Below are 18,093 nucleotides of genomic sequence, written 5' to 3' on the forward strand. Positions count from 1 at the left end.
ATCAATTTATTTTTCCTAGGTTGCAGGATGGGGAAGCTGGCAACTTTTGGATATATCCTGAGATCTTAAGTAAAATTTGTTTGGGTCTCAATTTAGGCTGCTGACAGCAATAGGAAAAATTTTGGATGGCTGGGGCAACATTGGCTCTTGTCCCACAGAGGGTCCGTAGTGGGCAAGACCTTTAACTAGAGTCCAGTGCTTTTCTGTCTTTAAGGTGCACGCGTAGTAATGGCCAGGAGATGGTGTTAAAATGCAGATGCCGATTCAGAAGGCCTGAGACTGCATAGCTAAGAAGTTCCCGCAGGATGCTGATGCTGCGGACTGCACTCTGTCTGAAGCAAGAGGTTGCAGGACATTCAGAGCGCCTTCAAGGGAGAGAGGCCGGTTGAGCAATCTCTCCTTAAAGAAAAAGGGTAAATACCATCCTTAAAGGGAGGTTCTCTCCTGTCCCCCTGGGTGTGGGGACAAAGCGGAAGGCGGCCTGGGCAGAGCTGGGAAGGTGGCATAGGGGGAGGGCAGGGGCGCCCAGGTGTGTCCAGGTGATGGGAGGTCCGGCCCGCTCGCGGCCTAGGTCCGCGCGCGCGCGATTGGCGGTCTTTCGGGCCTCGGCGGCTCCCATCGCGGCCCCCGGGGCGAAGTGGGACGGCGCGGGCCGCAGCCGCTCCATCAGCGGCGTGGCGGGCGGCGGGCGAAGGGCGGAGGCTTACCCCTTCGGCCCGGCGCTCCGGCTCCCGGAAGCGGAAAAGGAGCGCGGCCCAGCCTCGGCGGCGGTGGCGCCAGAGAAGGAGGAGGAGGAGCTGGAGGAGCCGCTGGCGCCCGCGCGTACCGTCGGCGACAGGAGAGCAGCCAGCGCCGGTGAGTGTGTGCGGGCGCGGGGCCGACGCGCCCCCGCCTTCCCCGATCTCCGCGCCTGCTCCGGGCGCCGCCGCCCTCACCTGCGCGCTCCCGCCGCGCCCGGCTCCCCGCACCTGCGCCCGCGCCGCGGAGCCGGGGGTCCTGGCGCCCTGCTCGCCCGGCCCGGCCTTCCTTGGAGCATCTTCAGCCCGAGCGGCGCCCGCCCGCCCGCTGCTCCTCCCAGTAGCTGGTGAGGGTTCCTACTCTAGTCCAGGGGATTTGGGTAGGTTTTTTATTATTATTGTTGTTCTTATTTAATGTATTGAATCTCTGCCCCGAGTTTCTCGCTTATGAACTACTTGTTTCCCCCTGTGTACCCGGGATCGCCCGTCTCAGGTGTAGGCTTCCATAGCCTCTCATTCATTTCCAGGTCGCGGGTGCCAGGCTGCAGAGGATCAGCAGGAGCAGAGTTTACTCCTTTATTGACCCGCCTCCCTCCCTGGGATCCTAGAGTGGTTTGGAGAAAATGGCTTATGGATGGCAGCAGTTTGCACTTGTTACCATTCACTTTAATAGGTCTGGGTTTTAACTGGAGAGTCCATTTAAAATTGTGGTCTTTCTCAAGCTATATTTGGGTCACGGTTTATGATCCCTTGTGAGTTAGTGGAGGATGTCTGTATCTCTAGGGCAGAGAGAACCTGACCGGTTATTACTTGAAAATATTGCAATATAGTCGCCCATAAAAGTCCAGGAGGGGAAAAAAAAATCAAGGTCATTGTGGGCGGGTCATAATTCATAGTGCAAAGTTAGTCTTAAGTAAAGAGGACTAAGGCTAATTAAGGGTAAATTAAAAACGTGTCAAATGGATCCTCAGCTTCGTATGCTAATATGTGTGCTTAAAAAAATTCACTACCTTCCTTGTGATGGTAATAATAGTATTAATAATACTAATAATGTAGTATGTGTCATCCCAGGAATAAAATGCATTTGATGTAATATCTAGTTAAATTCTTCCAACTTTTACAGATTTTATTTATTTTAAAGATAAAACCTAGAGAGGTGCTTTATTTTGCCTTAATTATGTCTTAATGGCAGAAAGACTTTTGAAGATGAGATGATGTGAGAAATCAATCAGAAAGAAAGAACCACATGAGATTTAGTGTTGTGGAAGGGAAACTAGATTTTAGTCCCAATGCTGTCATGGGTAGGGCAGTGACCCATGTTGTTTTCTCATCTCTACAACCAAGAAGTCAGGCTAAATTCTGTAAGGCTCATTCGCTTTTTCATTCTTACTTGGCATATGTATGTTTGTAAGTAATTTGAGACCCTTTGACATGTTACAGGTACATTTAAAACATTTCCTTGAAGAAATATTGGTAAAATTATATCAAATTTAAGTAAAAAAATATATAATTCCATACGTTTGGAGTAGTGTTTGGTGTAGTGCTCTTCCAGAATTCCTCATTTTGGATGTAAAGCAACAGGATTATATGAGGTCCCTTCAAATGGTTGTGATTTCTGTTAAGCTTAACATACCTTAGAAGCTATAGTTGGAGTAAATGAAATAGAGCATATTTTGAATAAAATGGTGATAACTGTGATACATTGTCTACCTCTGGATTGTTTAATTCAATAAAAGAAATTTGAGCATTTTAAAATGCATGCACAGAACCATTAACCTAACAGGTAGGTTCTAAAACAAGCAGTAATCAGTGAATCATAAAAGTGTTACTTATTTGCCCACTTCCTGATTTCTTTAATTGATGGGGACTGATTCAGAACTTTCAAAAAGAGTATAGATAAAACAATGCCATGGTATTAATGAAGAAGTGAATTGAAAATTCTAGTAATGTCTCCGTGGAGCTTTTATTCTGGCATTATAATTGAGTGTGAGTCAATAAAATCTTTTTCAGCTTAGAAGGCCAGTGGTGGTGGTGTCAGTATTATCAGGCATAACGGGAAAGGCAGAGGAAAAGCTATTTTTATTACCAGAAAATTGTTCCCTAAGCTCAGTTTTACTTTTATATTAAAGAATGAAGACTTTTTATTTAGTAAACTATTAGGGCTTAGATTCAACTTTTCAAATGTATTAAATATAAATGGCATTTTATAAGATAGTAGAGTAATCAGTACATTAATAACTCTTAAGTTGAAAATGTTTGAACTGCTTTTGAATCAGTAAAAAATACAGGTGAAACACAAGAGTGGAAAAACACCAGTCTTGCTTATCGTCACAATAGTAACTTTTTGGTTAAGAATCATTGGTGAATTGAGTCAGCCCTAGTTTAAAAAGCCCATCTTCATAGACATGAAGTTGCACTGCTCACATTTTCACAAAGTCTTTCTGGAGAACTCAGCAATTAAATCAGGATTCTTTATGCATTTTTCATTATCTTCGAAAATCAGGTCCTGATTTTCTCCCATGCTTCATTCTATAACTCACCTGTCCTTCTGCTTTTACTGAAATAGATTTAGTTTACAGGCTTCATTTCAGTCTGTCTATTTTAGATCACATCTCTGTTTTTGGTTTTATGCTTGAAGAGACCTCATGCCAACATGTGGAATGTGACCTCCCTACATGCTTATGGTATGATATTAGCTGAAAGGCTGTACCATCTGAGGTTTTTCATCTCTGACCGGTGGTTTTCAGACTTCAGTGTTAGAGAAAGTAGGTAGCTGCCATATGGTTAAGTTGTACCACCACTTTAATGATGGGGAACCAGAATCATTTTTCATTCTGGAGTTTGTAAGACTAGAAGTAGAACTCATCTTTCAGTTTCCCTTCCTCATTTTTGGAGGTGCTTATCATTTGTAGTTTCTCATTTAATCACCACAATTACCCTGTGAGTTAATATTTTTATTACCATTTTACAGATGGTTAGCTGAATTCTGAAAAGAAACTGAAGCTTGGAGAGCTAATAAGAGGCTGTGTCATAATTGGAATGTGGCTCTCTTTAATATTTATACAAAATTAATTTCCTATTCTATTGAAATAAATTGAATACCAATGTGGTTTTAAAAAAATGAATATGTCATTGGCTAATTATTAAGGATAGCTATACTTGATCCTTTAAGTAGAATTATTTAACTTGACCAATTTTCAGAGTAGATAAAATCAGAAGTTAAATAGGTTTATAAATTTATGCTTAAAGTTATATAGTTGTAACTTCGTTTTTAAATTTTATTTTAAGCTGCAATTATAGGTTTATATTTTATATATATATATATATATATATATTTTTTTTTTTTCTTTTGTCCCTGTGGGTAATTTTTTTTCTTTCTGGTATGCCCTATATCTTGTTGATTGTATTCTTTTAGACCTAGCAATGTTACAAATTTAATTACATTGTATAGTTATGAGAGTTTGGAATATTCTTTGTTATCTAAAAATTTCTTGAATTCTTAAGACTAACATTGCTTTTATACCACGTAGAGGAGATTTGATTCCACAATGGTGGTAATGTTGTTGAACTAGATGAAATGTTCATCTTATTTTGGATACATTAGCTGCAGTGTAGCTTTAACAACTAATGAGATGAAATGTTCATCTCATTTTGGATACATTAGCTGCAGTGTAGCTTTAACAACTATAAGGTAGGATTTTTTCTTGATTTTAAGCCAATGAGTGATTGGGGTATGACTCATGGATGGTTGACCTGTGCTACTTCCTAATGTTACTGACAGAAACTGCTGTGCTGAAACATTGGGAAGCCACCATGGAGTCATAGTCTTTGCAGCGTTGTTGACCTTGGCCATGTTTCAGGTCATTTTGATGTACCACATTTAATTCTGCTTGAGATTTGTTTCTAGAAAATGAACTCACCCATTTTCCATTAGAGCAGCAGCTCCTTTACTTTCTCATTCCACATTTTGTCTCTAAGAAACAAAGGTACAGCCCAGGAGACCACTTTAACTTAGCTTAGAAAGTTAGAGTAGAAATACTTACCTTTGACAATCTAGCAATCATGGGCCATAGAAAAATTGGCCCTGGGAGAAAATAGTTGTTTTTTCATAACTATCTAAGGGGAATGGAAATGTAATGATAATGATTTTGATGTATTTTTAATATTCTCAGTATGTAATAGTTTCTCATTGCTATGATAAGCAGTATGCTTAACAAATTCATAACTTGTCCTTTATTTCCTGTCTCAGAGAATGGTACCACCATTCACTTAATCCCTAAGCCAAAAACTGGGGAACCATTCTGGCATGTGCTCTTTGCTTCCACTTGTTCACCAACTCCTATAAGTTTTCCTCATTAAGTTCTTAATTGCCCTTTTCTAACATGCCTGCTGTCTTAACTTTTCCTTCCTCTCCCCACCCCTCCCCACTCCTCTTAGAAGTTACGACTTTTGGGTTGTTTACCAGGTGCCCTAATTTCTTATGTGGGTAACCGGTAAGCCTGTCTTATTTCACTTGGTCAGTCTTGGAGCCTTATCCATCCACTTATATCCATACTTCAAGGTGTTGTTCTTTCCAAAATGCAAGTTCATCAGGGCATTCTTCTAACAATCCTTCGGTGGTTTCCACTGTGTTCAGGGTGAAATCCAAACTCATTGGCATGGTTTAGCAGTGTTTTTCACTTTTGGATCATTCTCTGCTTGTAAGTCATGAAATAATATCATAGTGCATCACATATAGTAACGGTAATCATGTCATTAAACTTTTCCAGATATATATCTCATATATATTTCAAATATATACTTACATATTGCACATATTTGTGTGTACTAGTAATATTATGAAATATATTTTTTTGGAGTTGATTGTGGTCAAAAGGATAGATATGTTTTATCCCATTCTTCCATATGCAGTGACTCTTGTCATTTCAGCTTAATTGGATTTTCTTTGCCTGCCTTTATACCTTTGCTTATTTGTTCCCTAGTTCAGAGGAGCCTCCAATCTTCCTTTAGCTAATTCACAGATTTCACTCTCTCCAGAAACCTTTTCCTGATGGCAATTTACCATGAGAAATACATTTTGTATTACAACCTGGTACACTTGTAAATGTTCACGTAAGTGAAAAAAGTGCCATGAAACAACATCCTTCTTATATGAGATGCTCTTTCCCTGCCCCTCTGTCTTACCTGGTATTGGTCTTGTCTGTTTACTGTCTTTCTCCACTGAGGATAGGGACTTCTCTATTATATTTATATCCAGTGCCAAAGCACAGCATGTAGTCAGTAGGTGTTGATTAAATTAATGAAATATTGAATTAGTATATGTTATCTAGAACTCTTTATAGTATTATTATTTAAGCTTGAATTGTAGAAACTAACTTTTATGATTGCTTCTCTTAATGGTTTTATTACAGGAGGATAACTTCTTTCCTTACAACATTTTAAACTAAAACTCGCTTCTATTTTAAACTCTTAATTTTATGTTTATCAATTGTGATTACATAGTTTTAGCCTCACATTATGATAGACATTACATTGCATTTTGTCTCATCAGTGATCTCAGAATCGATTGTCATTTTGTGATTTGTGGTCAGGAAGCTTGATGAAGCCCAAATGCTGTACACATAATGCTGATTTGATTTTATGGGAACTGAGTGGTTTCAAAAAAAAGAACCTTCATGTACAATGGTAATCAAATGCACATTTTGGGGGGGATGGTGTGGGATCTGAAAGCACAGGATCTTCTTACTAATTTAAAATTTTGTAATTGGCATTTTCTCAGATTATTTAGCTGCTTACAATTTTTATCTTTGTGAGAGATAATTATTTGTTAAATTATTAATAGATTATTATGGAGAACTATTATTGAAGAGAGATCCATTTGTTGGCATGTAAAAAAAAAAATAAAAGAATGAATCAAGATAAAACTTCTAAATGCAAGTACCAGAAAAATTACAACACATCACAGTGAATTTGCAAGTGGTAAGTCTGCATTTAATTTTACATGGGAATATGTTTCTGAATTATGTGGCATTATATCCTTAATGCTTCTATGTAGATACATTTAATAATTGCTATTTGCAAAAAAGTAGTTTTCTTATATTTATTTAAAATTATTCACATTAAATTTTAACTAAACATTTTCTTAGAGGATAAGAAAATGTCTAGGCTTTTCCATAGAGAAAAATAATCTGTTAAGTAATACAAGTTTCAGAAACATCTTTCAGGTTTACAAATCTTATATGGCTTTACACCTGATGCTTCTGCATTGCATTTTTTAAAATATTAATTTTAAAAGCATTTAAGATAAGGGAATTACATAGTGATAAAGAGAGGCTTAATTTAAACATTTTGTTTGTAAGGCTGTAGGCTATCTTTATTTTTCAGTTGGTTGAAAAGAATTTAGAAGTACATATGTTTACTAATAAACTTAGGAGAACACAAAATACATACATAAAACGTGAAAGCCTTCCTTCTCATTGCTCAGTCCTTCCTCAGCCCAGTGATAACCACTGTTCACAGTTTTGGAGGTCTGCTCTCTTTCACACTTCTTTCTGATCCATATACAGAATTTACTCATACATATACTTTGCTTCTAACAGAATCATGTTGTACACAATTTTCTATAACTTGCTTTCTCCTCCAACATTTAATTATAAAAAAATTTAACAGGAGAGTTGAAAGAATTATAGTGTAACATCTGAATACCCATCACCTACATTCACAACTAATATTTTACTGAACTTCATCATATACTCCTCCATCCCTCTGTCCATCTAGCAATCTACTTTAATTATTTTGGATCCTGTTCAAAGTAAATTGTAGCTATCAGTACACTTCCTCCCTTTCTTCCCTCTCTCCCCAATACTTCAGCATACATATTATTAACTAGAGTTCAATGTTGTTTTACAGGGTTTTTTAAAAGGTAAATTTACATACCATGAAATGCAAGACTCTTAAGTGTGTATTTGCTGAGTTTTGACAGTTCATGACCTCTGTATCTCAAAGTTATATCAAGATAGAGATCTTTATCAGTGCCACAAAAGTTCCCTATGCCCTTTCCTAGTCTATCTTTTTTCTCCTCTCTCTTCAGGAAACCACTAAGACACCCCCCACCCCCATAGACTTTGCCTATGTAACTCAACATTTTATGTGAGTAGCCATATGGAGATCTAGAGCTACCTCATTTTTTCCCTTTTAAATTTGTAGTGACTTGGAAATAGTTTACACTATGGATGTTATAATTTATTTACTCATTCCTCTTCCTCTACATGGACATTTATGTTGTGCCATACTATTATGATTAAAAAAGTGCTGTATAGAAAATCCTTGTACAGACCGGTACACTCTAATGAGTATTTTTTAGGTATTACTAGAAATAAAACTGCTGGGTTAAAGAGTTTGGCATTTACTGCCAAATTGCCCTCCAAATGATTGTATCAGTTTACATGCTACCAGTGTGTCCTTTTCTCTCTGTCCTCTCAACATTGGATGTCATCTGTCTTTCTAAAATTTGTCAATACCAAAGATGAAAAAATATGCCTAGTTATTTCACATTTTCCTAATCACTAGTGATTTGCCATTGCGTTTTTCTTCTGTGATTTGCCTTGCTAAGTATTTATTTTGTATGCTTATTAGTCATATGTTATTATTTTCCAGGGATGCATTGTCTTTTAACTTCATTTTTGGTGTGTCTTTGGCTTCAGAACTTTTTCCTTTATGTGGTCAAACTTGGCTTATGGGTCTCCTTTGCGAAGGCCTACCTCATTCCAAAATTATAAAACCACTTGCTATTTTGTTCTACTAGTTTTGCTTTTTATTTGGAATAGAAGAGAAAGAGAAATCACTGTGAACTGAGGTACCAGGAAAATTTTTATATGGAGAGTGAGATTCAAATTGACCTTGAAGTATGAGTTGAATTTAGAGTAAGCAAAATGGTAAGAACATTTCAGATAGGAGAAATGGGAGATGGAATACATTCTCCATATTCACAGAACAGTAATAAGACCACTGGCTCAGGTGGAGAGTTGGCTAAACCTGTAAGTTTAGACAGATATGTTTGACTATATTTCTTGTAAATTATGTTAACTAACTTTTATCATTTTCTAAAATCTGAAAAGGCAAAAAAGGAAAGGTGGTTTTCTACCAGAATAGTTTAAATATTGTAAATATTTGTGCAGTCCAGTTTATTAGAGTTGAATTATAGTTTCTCGAAAAAAAGTTTGTGCTGTAGTAATTTACATCATTAATTATGTAGACACAGCACTCAAGTATATTTAGTTACTAGATAGCAATCTTTAAAAATGTTGAAGAACCAGTATGTCCACTAGTTACATCAAAGTTTAGTTATAAGCTCATCATTTAATATACAAATTAATATGTTGGGATCCTTGGCTAATGAAAGTATTTTACAAATGCCACTGGAGTAGCAGCATTGTCCGTTCGGTTGTTGCTCAGGATGTGTAATAGTTTCTGTTCAGTCATAAGCCACGCCTAGTTGTCATTAACTGAGTGGAGTGATCCTGCAGCTCTACCAGTTAAGTGTTTCTGGGTGTAATCTGATTTGGAGCTCTTGGGAGACTACTGTTTTCTTCTCTACAGTCCAGTTGTAAGGGTTATGTGGCACTAATTTTCACTAATCAGGTATTTTAAAAATATTCAACATATTATTTGTTTACTATTTTATTTTTTTATCTTTTGCTCACTTTTCCTTGAGCATGCTTGTTCTTTTAGAGTTTGCTACCTATATGTTTACATCCAGGAAAGTAGATACATTGTAACTATACTTTTCACTATCTAATATTTTCTGTTGTGAGGAATCTCTCTTTTCTAGTGATAAAAAATTTGTTCTCTGGTAGAGGAGAATAAAAATAAAGTTAAAAAAATTAATGAGTATTATATAATTTTGCTACTTGTTTTGCTGGCTTGTTTTCTCTTCTGTTTCTAATATTAATAAATCTGGAAATAAGTTATTAAATTACTCTGTTCTGTATAATTATTGTAATTCATAATTTGTTGTTTAGTCCTGAATGGAACTGAAATATTTAGAGAAGTTACATGAAGTTAATAATATTGAATGTGTTGAGAGACAGAGCCTTCTGTCGTTTCTTTTAGCACTCGATGATTGGCAAGACTGTAAATGTAAACATTTTTTTAGTGTTTCTCGTTTTAGCTTTGGTAGATAGCTTATCATTTTTAGTTGAGCATCTTTAGTTTTTAAAATGATACCTAGTAAGTTAAATAGCATGTTTTATCCTCTCTGACTTTTCACGCTTAAATGATACTGATAGGTATTTTAATTTTCTAATTACAAGGTATTGAAGTTCAACTTTTACTTTTTTAAAGACCCAGGCGCTATTCGTGTTTTAGATTTCATATATAAGGATTAATTTAGACCATATCTGATTTCATCAGTTGAGTGGTGGTGCATTTGAGTTCCCATCTTATTTTTAGCTGCCTTGATATTAGTAGCTTCTAGGAATGATAGCATAGGGGTGTCCTTTTAAAATTAAGTAATCCTTAATCTTGTTTTTTTCTTTGTTCTGGTAGCTTTGAAGAACATTGTCAAGGTCTCTAAGAGTTGGTACCCTGAGGCTTTTCAACTGATGATAAATTATTCTAAGAATTAAGTAGTCTGGAATATAAACTGCAAACCTGGGAGTCATCCTTGACTTTTTCCCCTATGACCCCTAATATCCAGTCAATTAGTAAAATTACTGGTTTGATTCTAACTATTTCTTCAATTGATTTCTTCTCCAACTGATCTTTCATCTTCCTCACCAGAGTGTCAGTAATTTATTTTAAAGTATAAATCTCATTATGTTAACTCCCTGCTTCAATAGCTTTCCAATGCCTCAGAATGACGTTTGAATATTCTTTTTTTTAAATACGTTTTTATTGGCTTTAGAGAGAGAGAGGAAGGGAAGGGAGGGAGGGAGAGAGACAGAGACGGAGACATCTATACAAGATAGAAACATAGATGGGCTGCCTCCTGCATACCCTCTACGGGGGATCTCCGAAACCTGGCCTTGTGCCCTGATCAGGATGACCTTTTGGTGCATGAGACACTGCTCAACAAACTGAGCCACACCTTCCAGGAATGAATGAACTCTTTTAATATTTTAACATGGCATCTTACTGTCCTTCTTGATATAGCACCTTCTCACCACTGACTCTCTCTCCACTGAAAGATTTGTGATTTATGATGGCAATTTGTAATACCTCCTACAACTTTTACCCTTGTATACCTTTTGCTCTTCCTTCTGTTTACAGTATTGTCACTTTGCTTTACTTGAATAACTTACTCATCTTTTAATACTGAACTCAGGTTTCACCCCCTATAGGAAGTCTTGCCCTGATTTAATTAGTCCTCGTCTTTTGTGCCTCTAGTAACAATTTGTCCACATCTCTGGAACTTACCATATTATATTAAAACCATTTTATGACTCCCTTCCCCATTAGACTGTTAATTGCTTTAAGCAAAGGCCATGTCTTATTCATTACTGTGTCTACACAGGTAACTGCTGTATAGTGGAGGCTCAATGAATATTTGTTGAACTGAGTTCAACTCATTGCTGTAACAGTAAAGTCTTAGTGAAGCTCCTGAATTAGTGGTTCCTTGATATCACTCAGCTGTGTCATATACAATTGGGGAACATTTTTAACATTTTGTTGGTTTTTGAGCTTTACTTTGTAAAGAATTATGATTCAATAGATTTGGATTGGGGTCTGAGAATAGTATTTTTAAAAATCTCAGTTGATTCTGGTTTGCGAAACATCATCGTAGTATATTAATGTATTATGTCATTGTATTTTATATTATAATTTGTTTAAGCTTATAAGTTACATCTAAAGAATGGATTTTTAAAGTCATTTTTTTAATGTAGGTATAGAAGTATCTTAACGTTAAGAGGCTCATTATTTTATTAACACTCAACTGAAAAAAGCCTTGATAGTAATAAGATTAATTGGTCTTCATTCAACAAATTTAATTATTTTGGCAATTTGTAATTGCTTTTCAGTTTTTATTATAATTTTTCAAAATGATTTATAAGCATTTTACTATGGTTTTAAATTAAAGTAAATTGCACAAATCTTAGGTGGACAGCTCAGTGAATTTTTACATATGTATATACCCATGAAACCTACCCAGGTCAAGAGAGAGAACATTTGTAACCCCTCTAAGGTTCCCTTATGTTCCTCTCCAGTTAAACACCCTTCCCACCACAAAATTACTGCTATTTTGACTTGGATGACCATCAGTTAGTCTTATGATTAAAACTACTAAAAAATTATATATAACATATATATCTTTTGGTGGATATGTGTACTCATTTCTTTTGGGTTTACACATGGAATTTCTGGGTTAAGAATAGACTTGTATTTAACTTCAGAAGGCAGTGCCAATTTATATTCTATGATAGCAATTCATAAAGGAAATCAAAATTAAATTATTTGAAGCTTATGGTGAAATTTGAATATCCTGAAACTTTTTTTTCTTTTCTAAAGTATTTTATTTTGTCAAAAATATACAAAGAAAAGTCAACAAGTATTATGTTATAGTTGCCAATAAGGTAATTTTGTTTTAATGAAATACTTTTTTCTGTGTACTAGTAAGTAACTTCTTTCTTCTTTCTCTCTCCGTAGGATTGTCTTTCCTGTGGGTTGGCAGGCAGTTGTAGGACTGCAAAATGGGTCTCCGGATTCACTTTGTTGTTGACCCACATGGTTGGTGCTGCATGGGTTTGATTGTCTTTGTCTGGTTATACAATATTGTTATAATTCCCAAAATTGTCCTCTTTCCTCACTATGAAGAAGGACATATTCCAGGCATATTAATAATAAGTAAGTTTCTAGGTCTTTATTTCTTTATATAATTAAAGATTTTCTTTATTGTGAATGTTTTTAGAATATAGTGCTACTATATTAATCTTCCTTTTAATATTAGTGCTATTAATACTAAGTTATTTACTGAATTATGGAAATTTTAAAAAATAATGTCCTTTATATACTATTTTGCAGGGTTAGATAAATAGGTTAGATATCGAACTCTACAAAATATATAAAGATCATTTTATTTTTAAAAAAGATACATTTTGTCAATTTGTGTATTTTTTTTTTTAAATATATTTTATTGATTTTTTACGGAGAGGAAGGGAGAGGGATAGAGAGTTAGAAACATCGATGAGAGAGAAACATCGATCAGCTGCCTCCTGCACACCCCCTACTGGGGATGTGCCCGCAACCAAGGTACATGCCCTTGACCGGAATCGAACCTGGGACCTTTCAGTCCGCAGGCTGACGCTCTATCCACTGAGCCAAACCGGTTTTGGCAATTTGTGTATTTTTAATATTTCTGTTATGTACTTAGTGCAAATGTATAAAGAGTTTAAGAATGAAGATGGTATACATTAATGAGAATTAAGATTTTTGTGATACAAATGTTCATTATACTCTTTGAACTTCTACATAATTATTTTCTGCTATAGTTCATAGATGATGGCTTGCTTATGATTAAATTTGAAACGACATAGTTTACATGTACATGGCATTTACAGTTTCCGTATACATTATGTCATTTTGACCTCACAAGAGCTGTGAGAAATATGGTTTCTGATATATAAGTGATAAAATTGACCAGTGCCATGTAGTCAGCCCTGTAGTTAATACTTGAACTAAATTTCCTATTACTGGTGCAGTGCCCTCTCCTCCACCCCACCCTCAAAAAATGCCTATGTTTTTATTCATTTAAAAGGTTGAATTATGATGAATGAATCTCTTTTCTCTTACTGTTACTTTATCTAGTTTTTCATTTTAAAAAAGTTTCTAGATTCTTTATTTTCAAATGAAATATTTTAAAATCTATTGAAAGGAACAATTGAACATCACTAACTCAAAGTAATTTTGAAGATAGCCAGTTAAGAATTAATGAAAAAGTTTAATTGTAGGATAGGCTTAGAAATGCTGCTTTAATTTTTTTCAAGTATAGTACATGTACTTAATAGGGAACCCATTCATTTATACCATTGCTTATTGGGAATCTCTATTAATAAAGAATATGATTTACAACAAGTTTATTGGTTATTATGCAAAGTAACATTTAAAAGTGGTATACTTAAGATAGTCCTCTTGGCAGTATTATTTGATGAACCAAGTGAATTAATCATTTAATTTTTCCATCTTTTGAAAATTATTTATCTGGATGGTATTAATTAAAATGTGCAGTTAAACTTTAAATATGCTTGTTGATAAAAATGTTTCTAAGGGTAAGTAACTAATTTTCTTTCTTCCCTTCCCTTTCCCTTTGCCCTTCTCCTACCCTTTACCTTTCCTTCTAGTATTCTATGGCATTGCCATATTTTGTCTGGTTGCCTTAGTAAGGGCCTCAGTGACTGATCCAGGAAGACTCCCTGAGAACCCTAAGATCCCACATGGAGGTATGGTACTCTTCGGATTTATCAGTTTTACTATTCCAGAATTACCCTTTTTATTAATGTATTTATTGCCTTTAGTATGCATTAGTTATGCATGACATCTATTACAACTTAAAATTTTTTCTCAGATGTTTCCTTTCTAGAGTTCTCTATTTAAAATTGCAAATCCCAGCCTACTCCTCATGCCCCCGCTCCTTGGCTGTCTCTTTCAGTTTGTGTATTGATTTGCCTGTCCTCCCACCTAGATCTGTATGACCACGGAGAGGGTGAAGATTTATTGTTTCGTTTTTTTGTTTTTTTTTAAATATATTTTATTCATTTTTCTCAGAAAGGAAGGGAGAGGGATAGAGAGTTAGAAACATCAATGAGAGAGAGACATCGATCAGCTGCCTCCTGCACACCTCCCACTGGGGCTGTGCCCACAACCAAGGTACATGCCTTTGACCGGAATCGAACCTGGGACCCTTCAGTCCGCAGGCCGACGCTCTATCCACTGAGCCAAACCGGTTAGGGCTGTTTCGTTTTCTTCATTTGTTCAGTGCTGTGTCCTCAGTGCCTGAACAGTCTCTGTCACTTAGTAAACACTGGGTAAATATTTGTTGAGTGATATGTAATTATTTGAGAAATTACGTTTTTACTTAATAATAATTTTTTATGAGAAATTTCATGATTTAAAAAAATATTGGCAACTAGTTAAAAATTTTAAAAAATTGTTTTTAAATGAATACCAAGCAGGTTAATATCTGTGGGCCTAATTGAATCACGAAACCACCTTTAGCTTATAGACTATAGCAACGGAGGACACCATCTTGCTGACTTTTTGGATATCTGTATTATATCTGGTCCCATTGACATTTGGCCTATTTTTCTTCGCTAAGTTCAGAAGATTTCCTTTTTGTCCAATCAAAAAATATGTTAATTTATCATATTTTAATGTTTTCAAAGTCTCTCGATATCTATCTCATGTCATATAATCTTCAGGGTAATTGTATGAGGTAGGTAGACTGTGTGATCAGGAGCATAGATTATGCTTTATAGGTCACATGGCAGAATATTACAGAACAGATTTGAGGCACAGATCCTTGTTCCACCAGCTTTTACTATGACTTTAAATACAGATTTAAAAAAATTGTGACCTCCTGGTTCAAAGGTCGATGCTCAACCACTGAGCAATGCCGTCTAGGCCCCAGAATTTGATTTTACAAGCTTTTCGGCATGCAGATAAAACAGTCAAGTGAAATAATTAAGTGTATTTTTATATTATTCAAATTATTCACACTTCTGAAATATAGAAATAATACTTCTGTCACTTTCAAATTTCATGAAATGATTTTATCAATCTTTTAACTTTTTAAAATAGCTTTATTGAGTATAATTCATATGCAGTATTATTTATCCATTTAGTTATACACTTTAGTGGCTTTTAGTGTATTTACAGAGTTATGCAACTGTCACCACAATCAGTCTTAGAACATTTCATCATCAAGCTCTTTCTTAATTAGTAATTTTGACTTTAGTGTTTTTTGTCATCACTAGAGCTACTTTTTGACGTGGTTAGAGACCAATAGCTTCTAAGTTTTAAAAAATATATCATGTTTTAAATTTGTCTAATATTGTTCCTTGAAATTTAACCCACATTGTTAATGCTGAGGGTCATGTATTCACTCATAGTTTTGCCTTTTTCCTCCCTCTTACATTGTTTTATTTTTATTTTATTATTATTATTATTTTTGTTAATCCTCACTTGAGGATATTTTCTCCATTGATATTTAGATAGAATGGAAGGGGCGGGGAAGAGAGAGAGAGAAACATTGATGTCAGAGAAATACTTTGGTTGGTTGCCTCCTGCATGCACCCAACTGGGGCCAGGGATCAAACCTGCAATCCAGGTATGTGCCCTTGACCAGAAATTGAACCCATGATCCTTGGGTGTGCAACCAGTGCTCTAACCACTGGACACACCAGCCAAGGCTTATATTTTTTTTCTATTTTAAATTTTTATTTTTGATCCTCACATGAGGATATGCTTTTTTATTGCTTTTTAGAGAGAGCAGAAGGGAGAAAGAGAGAGAGAACTACCGATATGAGAAACATAATCAGTTTCCTCCCATAGGTGTCCTGACTGGGGATGGAACCTGAAACCTAGGCATGTGCCCTGACCGGGAATAGGACCCGCAACCTTTTGTTGTATTGGACAGTGCTCCAACCAACTGAGCCACCTGGCCAGGGCTTATATTGCTTTTTAAAGGTGAGCTGTAGGAGACTTACTAACATTTATTTCCTACATTGGCAACCAGTTCTGTCAGGAAACCACTATTTTTTTTTTTTTTAATATGCATTTTACTGATTTTTTTTTTACAGAGAGGAAGGGAGAGGGATAGAGAGTTAGAAACATCGATGAGAGAAACATTGATCAGCTGCCTCCTGCACACCCCCTACTGGGGATGTGCCCACAACCAAGGTACATGCCCTTGACCGGAATCGAACCTGGGACCTTTCAATCTGCAGGCTGACGCTCTGTCCACTGAGCCAAACTGGTTAGGGCCGGAAATCACTATTAAGACCCAAACCTTGTATTGATTTTGGTAGTTTTAAATTATATTTTCTCCAAAACATTACTTTGTGATTTGAAATGCAGTAATTGAGAGAGGGCCCCTTAACAATTGGAGTCTTTTAAAAGACTGAAACAGAAGGTGCTTCCTTCCTTTCTGAGGGATAAACAAAACAAAATAAAACCTTGTTTTATATTCATTCATGTATTTACAGCATTAATAAGGATCCATGTTAAACAGTGTTATGCTCACCTGGAAAACTGCTGAATATTCTCTTGAGATCTTCCCATGGGACTTCCCCTAAAATCTTCACCCTTAAAGCCCTTAGAAGAGGACCCTCTGTGCTCTTCCTCTGGAGCACGCCCTTGCCTTTCCCCTTCTTTTTCCTCTCCCCCCTCCCTGTCCCAGACCCATTACCATTAGCTTCCTCACTTCCAAGCTCCAAGGGCCCTTCCAGGTAACTTGTTTCCTAAGTCCATTTCTTCTAGGAATTACTTTTTCTACCACTATGATTTACCAAATAAATGTTCTCTTACAATAAAAAAAAAAAAAAAAAAGTGATGCTGTTTACTTATATTAAAATCCTCAGTCATTTGTGGAATTTTTTTTTCTCTGATTAGTTTTAGGTTTTGATTTTTCTTTTTAAAAATATATTTGTGAGTTCTTAATTTATTTATAGTTATAAATTAGCAATTGGATTTTCTCTCCCATAGGCTTTTATTTTATATTTTGAGATGGCTGGTACAATAGTATTGTAGGTAGTTATCAGACATCAGAATATATTGGTCACCACGGTCCTATTTGCACATGCATACACCTAAAGAAGGAAAGGGAGAAGACCAAGAAGTACGTGATTTACAGATATGTAGGTTGAAACTATTCTAATAACCTCCTAAACCCATCTGAAAATCTTTTCCAAATCCCCCCCATAAACTTTCACCAATGAACTCATTAATATGAGAAAATAAAATGGTTTGAGGGTTGGGAATGCAATCTGTTTCTCTAATGAGATTATAGCAGCCGTGGGCAAACTATGGCCCGAGGGCCGGATCCGGCTGTTCTATCTGGTTCTCTTGCTCCCCCCTCCGCTCCTTTACTTTGAATTTATATTAGTTCACACAAACACTCCATCCATGCTTTTGTTCCGGCCCTCCGGTCCAGTTTAAAAACCCATTGTGGCCCTCGAGTGAAAAAGTTTGCCCACCCTTGGATTATAGGATTTATTTTGATTTATTAATCCATGAAACCAGAACTCACCATTATTCCTTTTTTAGAGCCTTTAGATAACAAAATTTCTAGAAATTTGTTTAAATAAAATTCTGTCTTAATATAATAATTTGGTTATATTTTAGGGGTTTGTCATTGAATTTTACT

The 18,093-nt window shown here is 35.9% G+C and overlaps 1 protein-coding gene across 7 annotated transcripts in view; it reads left to right on the top strand.

Annotated features, from left to right (window-relative positions):
• Nucleotides 1-629: 629 nt before the first annotated feature.
• The window catches only part of ZDHHC21 (zDHHC palmitoyltransferase 21), a 51,962-nt gene continuing 34,498 nt past the window's right edge, over nt 630-18,093 (top strand). The window contains exons 1-4 of one of the 7 annotated variants that reach the window (XM_080668941.1): nt 630-1,117; nt 6,580-6,716; nt 12,381-12,578; nt 14,072-14,170. In XM_080668941.1, coding sequence (XP_080525067.1) covers nt 12,425-12,578; nt 14,072-14,170 — 253 coding nt within the window. In that variant the 5' untranslated portion in view covers nt 630-1,117; nt 6,580-6,716; nt 12,381-12,424. The remainder of the gene's footprint in view (nt 1,118-6,579; nt 6,717-12,380; nt 12,579-14,071; nt 14,171-18,093) is intronic. The other 6 variants (XM_080668942.1, XM_080668943.1, XM_080668946.1 and 3 more) reach the window with 6 other exon arrangements.

This window comes from Plecotus auritus, assembly GCF_963455305.1.
Source record: "Plecotus auritus genome assembly, chromosome: 5".
Taxonomy (NCBI): Eukaryota; Metazoa; Chordata; class Mammalia; order Chiroptera; family Vespertilionidae; genus Plecotus; species Plecotus auritus.